Below are 12,950 nucleotides of genomic sequence, written 5' to 3' on the forward strand. Positions count from 1 at the left end.
TTAAGAAATAGAGGGAGGATAATCAAAGGAGAGGTAAGATGGTATCAGAGGAGGTTCTCTGCTTCACTCACAGGAAGATAATCTAAAGCAGGCCAGAGGGGTATTAGACTCATTGGGTTACATGATTAGGGGCAAAAGAATCAGGGTACCCCTTCCTGGACATTAGAGACCAACACTGACTGCAAATGACAGATGTTTAAGAAATTCAACTTTACACAATCGTCTGGTGGCAACAAGCTCCTGGAGACAGCATTCTGGGCAGAAACCACCATTCAAACCCATGCTCCCAGCATAAAGTCGTTCTGAGGATGCGAGAGCTGCTGAGTGTGGACCTAATTCTGAGCAGATACGGGCAAAAGTGCAAGGCATGGGTGTGCTATGTAGACAGGGTCTCCTGTGAAGACCAACATCTAGCATGACATTCACTTCCTTCATCTTGCCTCAGGCTTAAGTTGGTACAGTGAGGCAGCACTGAAAGGATGGTGAGGAGGTAAAACATTGTGGAGAAATGTAGGGAAGTAGACTAGACCAAATGAAAACTGCATTTGTGACCTCAAAATGGTAATGCAGAATCCTGGTGGAAGAAGGAATATGAAGACAAATCTCTAAGGTAGGTTGGCAAAGGAAAAAAAAAATGACACTCAGAGTTAGAAGCAATAGTTACAACAGACATCTCAGAAATTCAGAGGTTCCTAAGAGATTGTAATGAATATTTGTATACTAGTAAGTTGAACAACCTAGAAGAGATGGGCAAATTCTTATCCAAACATTTCAGATTGAATCACAAAGAAACAGAAAACCTGCACAGGCCAGTTACAAGGAAGGAAACTGAAATAGAAATCAAGTGTTAAAAAATAAAAAATCAAAATACACACACACACACGCACGCACACAAACTCCAGGACCAGATTATTTTTCCATTGTTTTCTACCAAAACTTCAAAGATGAGCTGATTCCTATCCTTCAAACTGTTCCAAAAAAAAAAAAAAAAATGAGAGTATTCCCAAGCATAGTTTAGGAGGCCAACATTAGCCTGATATCAAAACAAGGTAAAGAAACCCCTAAAAGAAAGCTACAACCAATTTGTCTGATCAATAGATGCAAAAATCCTTAACAAAAACTTAGCAAACTGAATTCATCAATTCGTTAAAAGAAAATATACCAGGATCAAGTAAGATTTATTCCAGAGACACAAGGTTGGTTCAACACCTGAAAATCTATGTATGGAATTCACCACATCAATAAAAGGAAAGACACAAATCATACATCAATAGGAAAACATTTGATAAGATTCAATATCCATTCACAATAAAAAACCCTCAAAAAACTGGGGATAGATGGAACAAATCTCGACATAATAAAGCCCATGTACAGCGAACCTCATTCTCAATGGTGAAAAACTGAAAGCTTTTCTACTAAGAACTGGCAGAGGACAAAGATGTCCACTTTCACCACTACTATTCAAAATAGTACTTATCCTAGCTAGAATAATCAGGCAAGAGACAGATATAAATTGAATCCTGATTGGGAAAAAACAATAAAACTATCATTATTTGCAGACAAAATGATAATGGAAAACCCTGAAGACTCTACTAAAAAACTAATTGAACAGTAAATCAGTTTACTTTAATGCCATGTAGTATCCCATTCTCTGACTTGTTAAATCCTTTCTATTTTTGTAGATGTTTGTGTTGTTTCCAATTTTAGAGTTATGAAAAAAAATTCTATGAACTTCCTCTAACAAGTTTTTTGTAGGCCCTTGTTTCATTTTCTTAGGAATTTACTAATGATTATAGTTGTTAGTTCTTAGGATGTGTATGTTTGACATAAGAAACTGCTAATTTTTCCATAGGTCTGGTACCACTGGGCAAACCATTTAACAATTTATGAGGGTCCCAAGGGTCCACGTATTCACCTACATTTGGTGTTGATAGACTTTTTTTTTTAGCTATTATTGTGGTTGTATTGTGATATATCTTTATGATTTTAATTTTGTATTTCTTTGAAAAGATATTGGGTATTTTCCCCCACAGGTTCATTGTACCTTGGAATGTAATCTTCAAATTTTCCTTTCAAAAGTTACTTTCAAGTTGTCTGCCAATTTTTGTTTGTATCTTTGTCTTATTATTGAATCAAATAAATTATAATTTCTGGATCCAATTTCTTTGATATGCTATTTGCAGTTTTTCCTAGCTTCTAGCTTGCCTGATCATTTTCTAAGATTATTGTTTTTAAAAATGATAAAAGTGAAGAAATAGACAAATGGATTTCAAGTTCAAATTTCCAAGTTCTAGTAACACCAGTCTTTTTCCACACGTAACTGAGTAACACCTCCATTTTTTTATTTGCAATTAGAAATAAAAATTTCTCTGCCTGCTTTATAAGGTCCTTGTGAAAATAACATGAAATCATACATGAATACTATAAAGTAATACATACATGTGAAGCAATAAAATTGTTACTCTGCTGAAGATATTCAATCCAAACTCAAGAAACAAAGAGAACACCTCTCTCATGATCACACACAATTCAGAAGTATAAAGGCCTACAAAAACAATTATTTTTGATATAGAAATTAATTGTCAGGTTGACACTTTGGCTGGATCCAATATCCATGCTTACCTGTCTCAGAGAGCAATTTTGTAGCTTCCAGCACCTTCTCAGTATAAACACCAGCTTCATAGTTCTCCATCTCAGCATTGATGATATGTATGACTCGAGCTGCCCGGCCCCTGATGGCTCCTGCAGTCCGGTCCAGTGTGTCCACATCCCCTTCTTGGAGGGCTATCACACACTTGTTCACATCCTCCAAGATGTGATTTTCTGTGGAGAGGACACATACATGTTTGTATTATTCATGTAACTCAGCCACTCAATGACCAATCTAAGATTCATCAACTATCATGAGCCGCCATCACATTGCACATCTTGATACATGTCGAACACTGAAATAACATTTGAAGGATATAGTTAATAGTTGTAGTGCTTTTCAAACTTGAGCATCGTCTGGAAGACCTGGAGCATCACATATACTGATGAGCACCACTCCTAGGATTTCTGAATCAGTAATTCTGAGCTGAAGCCCAAGAAATTGCATTTATACCAAGTTCCCATTTGATGATAATGCTACTGGTTTTGGGAAACACACTTTGGTGACCACTGACTTAACATCCCTTTATTTGTTTCAGTGTTTGAGATTTATTGCTTGAGATTTATTGTTTGAGATTTATTGCCATGTCTAATAACATGTCTACCTGATAGAGCAAAACATTCCCATATATGACTAGTGAGTGTCAAGCTTTGGATATATGTTCGATCATGTTTTTTAATTAAGGAAATATTTAAAGGAAACTCTTGAATGGGCAAACATTACTCAGTCCAATATTTTAAGGTGATATCATATATAAGACAAATATGAGAAAATTGATCATATCAAGATCACAGAGTTTTCCACAATTAAAACAATCCAGTCTTGTGGATGGGTCCCTCAGATTAGTCAAAATCAACAATCACTCTTCTGTCAATGTTCAAAGTAGACCCAAGTAGCCAGGATGAGAGGCATCACACTCTCCTAGCACAGAGAAAACACACAATCTGATCCCTTAATGGTTTTGCAAATGTGCAATTTTGTACTTTTCATGTCCAATGTGAGATCTGCAATTATGTCCCTTCATTCTTTAGAAACAGAATTCTTAGAAATGTTCAGAAAGTTTTATACTTTGCAGTAAGGAAAGAATTTAAACTGACAACATATACAAAAAAGATAAATGGAATAAGTTTAGAAATTGTCATAAATCATCTGATAACCTTTAAAACATTTTAACTGCTGAGTTCAATAAATACCCTTGATTAAATCAATTACTACCTCTTGAAGACATTTCTAGAGCTAGTTCTGAATCTAAGATTCCTAAAGAAGATATGGGAAAGTAACTCAGCAATTTCCAATCTCCACCACACACTTCTCTTACTTTCATTAATCCCATCACTCAGAGGGGATATTTATTTTTTTAGGATACTAGGTATAGAATTGAAAAATATAACTTACTTTTCATAAAGAAGATCCATTTTTACTTCATAAATATGACTTCCTCACTTAAACCACTATGTTTCTGATTTCCACATTCTCTATTTATAAATTTTCTATTTATTTGAAACTAAATGAAATGTTTAAATTTAAATATGAAGATTTCTTAATCTCACAAGAAGTAATTTCTGAATGTTGACATTTCCCTTGATAAAATAGAAAATGAAGTATAAGCTTAAGATGTTAGTTTAGTTAAGGAAATTCTGAGAACTACCCTTTAGGAGATATTGGATTGTATCATGCAAACTTAGATAAAATCTGAGAAAAATATTTACTCAAATGAAACTTTGCACAGTATTTTACATTCACAAGTTTGATTTGACTACACCTATCTTACTGACCTAGCAGATTCTTCTAGAGAGCTCTGGTATGGGCAAATGGGAGGTTCTTTCTGTCAAAAGCATTTATCTGGCTGCCATTTTCTTTGAATAAAAATAGTAAAGGAATAAATAGAGCTACTACTTTTTAGTGCGTAGTTAAAAGATGGAATTTTGGAATTAAATACAAAACAGAGGTATCTCTTCACTATCTTACGTAGTCTAAAATTTTGGGAAAAAAATTAAGAATACCATTAATGACCAAACTCCTTAAAATGATATAAGGGCCTCCCCTGGTGGCGCAGCAGTTGAGCGCTGGGCTGTGAAGCTGCCCGCAGCCTCTGCAGCGCCGGTTCGAACCCTGGCCACCGGCAAGGGTCCCACATGGCGCGCAGACCTCTCCTGCCGCGCCTGCTACTCCCCTCAGCAGTGTACTTCGTCGGTCTGCCTGTTCTGTTCCCTGCTCTGGCTCTGGTGAATTCTCTCACCCTCCGTGCTTCTGACTATTCCCAGTGCTTATATAAATAAATAAAAATAAATAAATCTTTAAAAATAATTTTAAAAAATGAAAGAATAAGACAATTTCCCAAATTAAAAAAAAAAAACTAATTTATAAGCAAAAAAAAAAAAAAAAAAAGAATTTTGCTCTGTTTACAATAGCCAAACTATGGAAACAACCTACATGCCTAAAAATGGATGAATGTATCAAGAAGATGTAGTAAATGTATACAATGGAAAACTACTGCGTTATAAAAAAAGATAAACTCTTGACATTCACAACAACATGGATGGAACTGGAGAGGAATATCCTAAGCAAAATTAGAAGAAAGAGAAATGCCAGATGGTATCAAATATAGAAAAACAAAACAAAGGGTAATATAAAGCCAACCCACAAACTAACCCTTAAAAGTTGACTGTAGAGTGGCCTCCCTGGTGGTGCAAGGGGTAAAGACGCAAAATATGAAGCTATCAGCAGCCACTGCAGCATGAGTTCAAACCCTGGCCAGGGAGCTAACCAACATGGCGCAGCAGACCTTTCCTGTCTCGCCCGCTGCTCCCCTCAGCAGTGTACTTCGGTTGATCTGCCTGTTCTGTTCCCCATTCTGTCTCTGGTGAATCCTCTCACCCCCCACACCTCTGGCCTGCACCCTAGTTCTTATATGTGTAAAATAAATCTTTAAAAAAAAGTTGACTGTAGAATGGGGGTAACCAGAGGAGGAAAAGGAGGGAACATGGAGGGATGTGCACAAAGAGGGGAGACCATCAGGTGGATGATGGGTTCTTTGATGGTGGGTACACTATGTCAACAACACCTGAAGGAAGGGATCCTACAACCTATAATGCAAACATCAATATAAACAAATATTAACTCAATTAATGTAACATTTAAAAATTTTTACAGTTAACATAAGTAAAAAATGTAGAGAATATAAAATTAACCCAAATCCCAATACACACATTTTGTATCTTTTCTTCCTTTGTCATGTAATTTGTCACATTGCTATAGTTTTATATTCTTTTTTTCACTTAAATGTTGTCATAAATATTATGAAAAATATGCATACTATGCTATGGACCATGCAGGCTAATGATAAAAAAACTGGAAAAACATACAAAAATAGTTCCTAGACTGAAAAATACAGTGGCTATCTGAAGGGAGTGGGGAAATAGGGGAGGGGGGTGATAGGGCACTGAAGTTCTGAAAGAATGGGGTGAAGGGTGTCCATCTAAGAAGGTGTGAAGTTGAAATTCCAAATTTATATATATGGTTGTGTAAACAATTGGCATATCAATAAAATTTTTGTATGCCTCTAAATCACAAACATTACAAACCCATGTTACCTCAATTAAAAAAATACTTTAAAAATTAAATGATTGATTTAGATATAACTATAAGTGCTAAAATAGGCTAGACACAACTATGCATATTTGAAGGAGACTAGGACAGGCTGAAAATACATACTATTAAAAATAATACTTTTAATCAGTCAAATAACCAACAAATATGTTCAGTCGTGAGTCAGATTAATCATATTGTAAAAAGTATAAATTTTACTAATTTTATAATATACTAATAAATTATTTTTTCTGGATCAACTTTTGAATGTTAAGACAGTTCATTCAGTGTTTCCCAATCTTCCCAATTAGAGGTACCCCTTTTATGGAAATATGAATCACAATTTCCTTATAATAGTAGTTACACTGGCAGACAGTATGTATATAACTGCTGCTATGATTCAGAATGTTTTAATAGATCTGTACTTTATTAATCTAAGTAACAACATATTTGAAAGAGCTGCATCTGTTCATGTAGACATACCTAATCAAAGACTAAGGTATTCGTTCTTGTATTAAATTTTCCCTCTTACTTCTTGTAATCCTTACATCGATGGGTCCCACAGATTTGGAAGTACATTGATCATGTTATCTATCAGAAGGGCAGTGAATTATTTGAATGCAAAATTCAAATCTGCATTTCTGATAGAAGCTTTCACACAGCAGGCACTCCAGAAAGAAACACTGAATAAGTGTGTCCATAGAAAGGGACAATTACGTATTTTTATATTAAGGTATTTTCAAGAGAAAGAATTCCTGCAGTAAGGAGATAGAGGAAGAGAATACAGAAGAGAAAGTAGTAATAAAAAGCATATGTATTCTAGAGATAACACCAGTCCTGGGTAAAATCACCAGGTTCTTCATATTTTACATATGGATATAAAGGGTGGTATTTAAATATATCATAAAACATTTGACTGCCACCGATTTTATGATAAACCTCCTTGAATTTTTGCCACCTGACTATTTCATAAAAGATTCAATTTTGTTATAAAAAATTACTGAAGGCCAAATAGTTGCTCTTACAAACCTCAAATCTATAGTTTCTAAATACAAAAAACGCAGTTCGCTGTGTGAATTTTTATAAGGAAACAAATTCAAGACCCTGGAGTCAAAAAGAAAGAGGAAAAATCAAAAACAAACAAAAATCCTTGGACATTATAGAATCGAGTTAATAGCTTTCAGATCTCAGATGCCTGCTATTTTGTGATCCAAACCTAAGAATTAAACTGTCACATGGTTAATGCCAAGATGCTCATTTTAAAAACACTATTAAAAATTGTAGTTTTTGCCCACTGGGAAAAGTTTAAATGTTCTAGTATAGCCATTTCACTTTTTTTTTTATGAGCACAGGCCACATCTGAAAATTGCTTTTGCTCCTGTAATGTTAATAGCTACCATCATTGCTTCCTAAACTTGTTGCATTTCTTATGGACAAATTAAGCACTCAGACACTTAAGTTCAGGTAACAGGAAAACAAAACAAACCAAAAACTACAGTCCTTTGAAAACAAAGATTTTGTTTGTTTGCTTTTTAAATAGTTTCCTGCCGGGATAGAAATTCCCTGAAGAAATCCCTTCCGAAGAAGCGGCACATAAAATGTCATTAATGCCATTCCAAAATATCTCCTGTGCCAAATTTGTAATTTACTGATGCAAATGCTTGGAGAGGAGAAGTAGTTTCCTCAACTATTGGGCTGTGTCCACAGCCTATCAGCAGGACAGAGTGGGAGATGTCATCATTTTTCAAGCCTGTCTGTAGAAAGGTGCCTGCCCACTGATTGTCAACTCCAAAGGCATGCTCCAGCGGCCCCCGCAGCCTGGCTCCCTGACAGTGCCTGTTCATTCTCCTGTCAGGGCATGCCATGGCACTTGTACCACTGGGGCTGGACGGCACGGTGTTATCAGCACAAGCCAAAGCCTTTTCTTGTCACTGGCAATAATGAGAGGCACAAAGGAATGGCAGGGAGAAAGGTAGCAAAGAGGCAGGGCTGGCAGAAGAAAATTAGGAAAAGCTTTGCACTATTGAAAAGGCTGAGATAAGGCCTCGTCATCTTGCTTCTCCCCACCTGCAGCAATTTTTGCACACGTCTTTATAGGGGATGTTGGGGAAGTCATAAGTTTTTGGTGTACAGCTATTTTCTATGCATGTGCAGGTAGAAGGGGGTAACAGGAAGATTTTCAGGGGTGATCAGGTGGTTGTTTAAGACCTGAGGCTGCCTTAGGAGGCCTCTGCCTTTTTCTTGGGGCCACTGTATTCACCCTGGCCAAGACTGACTAGATACCTGAGAGATTCTCAGTATTGGTGGCCACCCTTATGCCCCCACCAGGCAAATCCCCAACATGCTCATTCAAACCATTTCTAAGCACCTTACACAAGATGCATTTCTTGGGTATCTTTTACATTGTTAGGCTTTAACCATTGACAAAGCAAAATCCCAGGAATGGCAAACTACTGAGTACCTTATCAGTCAACACCCAGATGGAAGTACATTTAAATAAACAGCTACATTGACAAGTCATCAAAAAAGAAGCACTTGCGGTCCTCCCTGGTGGCACAAGGGGTTAAGTCTCAGCACTATGAAGCTATCTGCAGACACTGCAGCACAAGTTCGATCCCCGGCCAGGGGGCTGACCCACATAGCACAGCAGACCTCTCCTGTCTCACCTGCTGCTCCCCTCAGCAGTGTATTTCAGTGGATCCACCTGTTCTGCTCCCTACTCTGTCTCTGGTGAATCCTCTCACCTCTCCTGTGCCTCTGGCCTGTACCTCAGCTCTTGCATGCATCAATAAATAAATATTTAAAACAAACAAAAAGAGAGAGAGAAGCACTTGGGAATGAAAAACAAGGCAGATTTCTGAGAGATTAGAGTGGAGTGCAGGCTACCAGAGGTTGGGGAAAGAGAGCTGCAATAAAAACTTGTAAGCATGGAGGAAATTTCCCCTCTCCCTACTTATTAAGAACTATACAGCTTCTGAAAAGAAGATTTTAGTGCCATCTCTTTCAAGTTACCTACTCTCTAAATAACAGCTCTGTCAGAGGAACACTTAGAATACTACTGCTTATTTTAAAGAATTTTAATGAGAATTGAAGCAAATAATAGGTAAATTACAGACACTGAGCACATGATCTCTCATTTTTCTCATCTGCCTCTTCTTCCCCTCCTTATTTCCTACAATGGCTTTTTAGTTATCCAGTTTACAGGTTGGACTATGCTGCTCTCAGACCAGCTTTGAAGACAAGCCCCCAGTGGGAATGCATTGTATGATTCTTCCTGAAAGTATTCACATGGGAAATATTTTTCAGATGCAATAAGCCTCCCCGCAGAAATCATCTCCACACATTTGGAGTCAGAGGCTTAGTCAGCCTGGTCCCTCCAGCAGAGTGGGTAGTCCTCCCTCAAACATCTCAGTTGGCCAAGCACACGCAGGCCACAGTCAAGTTTAGTGCTGACTCGGTTGGCAGGTATGAGTTCCACACACCTGTGGGTATAGTCAATAACTGCTCAATTTGAATTTGCAAGGGTCACTTGCTCATTTTAGTAACTAAGAGGAGGCTGATATTTCCATCCACATCTTCCCCGGCCCTCCCACAGAGATTCTACTAGGTGAAATGGGCCAAATATCTTTGGTGAAATGTGTTTGGAAAAAGGCCCATTTGCCGGCTGATAAACGAATTTTTTAACTCCACTGAAGAGACCTGTTAAAGGTCAAATTGCTTGCACAGTTATTCAAATCCATTAACATCCTTCAGTCTGGCTTCATTTATAAAGAAGAAAAGTTACAATTTCAAGTGATGGCTATTTGTTTGCTTTTGTTGACTTTCTCATATAAACTCAATAGACAAGTGTTTAAACCCTTATGTGGTTTCCACATTCCTTTTAATGGATTTATTTGGTGGCTAATATTTTCAGGTGGCTTACTACAAACTGGAGCAGTTATGTATTGGAAAAATAACCCACCTAAAATATGCAAATTGGAATTACTTTTCTTTAAACATAAACAAAAGGGGGAGGGAAGACAATGGACTATGGTGGAGGACTATGGGTATTTGGGTGGCGAATCTGAAGGGGTGATCCCATACCTCTAAAATACAGTGTTGCAAAACAATGTTACCCCAATAAAAAAGTCTGACAAAAACTCTATCCAGATTATAAAGATTAACTAAACTCATACCCCAAACCCTTTTATACATGGGTGATAGAGATGCATCAAAGGCTATCCTTTTCTTAAAAATTCCTGAAACTATTTAAGGAGACTTAGGTTCCTTTTTAATTTGTTTAGGTTTCTGATATCAGGAAGCTGTGTTCCCCAGACCAATATTTTGATGCATTGTCTTAAAATAATATGCACACAGAAGAAGACTTTTCAAGAGGGTGTTCCCAGTACAGTTGCAGAGATGACTGAAAGCTCAAAGGGGCAAAGAAAAACATTTGAAACACAGACCTGTGACATTTCCCATCCAAGTACTAACCAGGCCCGACCCTGCTTAGCTTCCGAGATCAGACGAGATCGGGCACGTTCAGGGTGGTATGGCCATAGACTGGACCTGTGACATTTCTAGGATAATTATTTTCTCATCCTGTTCTCCTCCAGCTGCCTTGTTTGGGGGCCTGCATGTGCTGATTACCTGAGACAGAAAGGAAGTCATCCACGGAGGTGATGTCATCCACAGCCTCTGTCAGCACTCTGACCTGCTTCTCCCACTGCTCTTTGAAGACGTCCATGTTATCCTGAGCAACTTTGCTTTGTGGCCGGGCAGCCAGTGTGAGAGCAGCGTTGATGACCTATTTGAAACAATTCAGAGAAGCAGAACCACACTTCAAAGGAGGAAGAAGCAATCCAAGACCATGTTGAAACCCTGGAAAGAAGGTTCTACAAAAGAACCTTCAAAGGTTCTTTTGTACAAAGAAGGTTCTTGATGCTAAGAATCAAAACCACGGAAAGTAAAGAGGGTCATTGGCTACTATTAGTTTTGGTTTGATTAAGATATGCTAATTAGCCTCACATTTCATAACTATTTACTGGACAAGTCCTAATAACTTATTAGAGAGGTAGCAGAAACATAATAACTCTTGCTTTCTGTTTGTGTAAGCTTATAATTTAGCTGTTGAAGGTAAATAGGCATGGACTGCTTAAATTACGGTGCAAAACATAGAACCAAGTCAATGTGACTGGAAAAGACAATAATTGCCACAGTCATTCTATAGAGACTGGAGTAATTAAAAATTATTTTTGAGAAAGGTGGACTTGAAATAGCCTGTGAATGATGTGTAGGTTTTTCCAGTGAGAGGAAATAGGGCAGGGCAGGAGGGCCAACCTGAAAAAGGCACTGAACGTCAATCACTGAGAGGTTTTTGAAACAAAGTGAAGAGCCTTACCTGGGGACACAGACTGTCAATCTGGGTGGCTGCCATCCGGACTAATTTTACCCCTTCCTCATTGTTAGAGATGGAACAGGCCAAATTGGCAACCTATATTGAAGAAAAATTGAGTGAGATTATGTTGGGGCAAAGGAAAGAACATAGTTGCATGACCTTGTACTTTCTCTGGAGATGGCCACAATCAGGAGAGACCTTACACAAATAGGGCATGTATCAGTGTTAAACTAAGTTTTACTAGTTTAACGAAAAGTACACATTACTGCCACATGGGCATGAAGTTAGTAACAAACTAATGTTTCAAGATTCTGAAACACACACAATAATGCTTTGTAACTAGATTGTTTTGAACTCTTTTCCCCTATGGACTCTTTTCACCTGATCTACCTACATTCTCACTCTGGTCCCCTAGATTCATCATTGAGTGCAGAACACTTTGATTTCTGACCAGTGAGAGTGATGCTACATATGATACCTAGGGTTTAAAAGAGACATATCGAGGGCCTCCCTGATGGCACAAGGGGTTAAGACGCACCCTATGAAGCTGTCCGCAGCCTCTGCAGCATGAGTTCGATCCCCTGGCCAGCCAGGGAGCAACCCACGTAGCGCAGCAGACCTCTCCTATCTTGCCCGCTGTTCCCCTCAGCAGTGTATTTCAGTCCGTCTGCCTGTTGTGTTCCCCACTCTGACTTTGGTGAATCTTCTCACCCCCCCACACCTCTGGCCTGTACCCCAGCTCTAGTATGCATAAATAAATCTTTAAAAAAAAGAGACATATAGAAACTAAAAATCAGTGTGCTCTACCCTAAAGAACACAAATCTTCCTGCAGAGTATCAGGAAGATGCTTGTCTGCTAGCAGCCAATTCAAACATGTTCAAGGGCCAGGCAGGTATGAGGAATAGTATGACCCAGTAGGCAGTGGGGCTGTATAGTGAGTTAGAACAGCAGATACAATATGAAGGCATTCCAATTTGATTTTTTTTAACTATCAGTCAAAACAGCATAATTGAATTCAACAATGTTTCATTATTGTGTTAATCCTTTTCAAGGAGTGAGAGTTGGTAAGACAAGGTCAGACTGACTGGTTAAGGTCAATGGCACACAAAGTTGCTGTCAAAGCACGGATCACTCCCAACAGGCTGGTGTCATGAGGAGAGGAGAATGGGGATTAGAAAGGTCAAAGGAGAAGAGAAGGGCCTGCAGGTGCAGATACAATAGGGCAAGATGAGTAAGAGAGTAGCAGACAGAATCCTCTAGAGCCTTGTGGTCACCTGCACTTTTGCATCCTGCTCACCTCTGCTCTCCCAAAACAGTCTGCTTCCCTACAATGA

General features: G+C 38.2%; 1 protein-coding gene across 4 annotated transcripts in view; it reads right to left on the reverse strand.

Annotated features, from left to right (window-relative positions):
• CTNNA2 (catenin alpha 2) overlaps nt 1-12,950 on the reverse strand; it is a gene marked incomplete at both ends in the record, with an annotated part of 953,627 nt that overhangs the window by 92,904 nt on the left and 847,773 nt on the right. For all 4 annotated transcript variants that reach the window (XM_084235606.1, XM_084235605.1, XM_084235604.1 and 1 more), the window contains 3 exons: nt 2,623-2,823; nt 10,868-11,024; nt 11,619-11,711. In XM_084235606.1, coding sequence (XP_084091732.1) covers nt 2,623-2,823; nt 10,868-11,024; nt 11,619-11,711 — 451 coding nt within the window. The remainder of the gene's footprint in view (nt 1-2,622; nt 2,824-10,867; nt 11,025-11,618; nt 11,712-12,950) is intronic.

This window comes from Talpa europaea (genome assembly GCF_964194135.1).
Source record: "Talpa europaea genome assembly, chromosome: 6".
Taxonomy (NCBI): domain Eukaryota; kingdom Metazoa; phylum Chordata; class Mammalia; order Eulipotyphla; family Talpidae; genus Talpa; species Talpa europaea.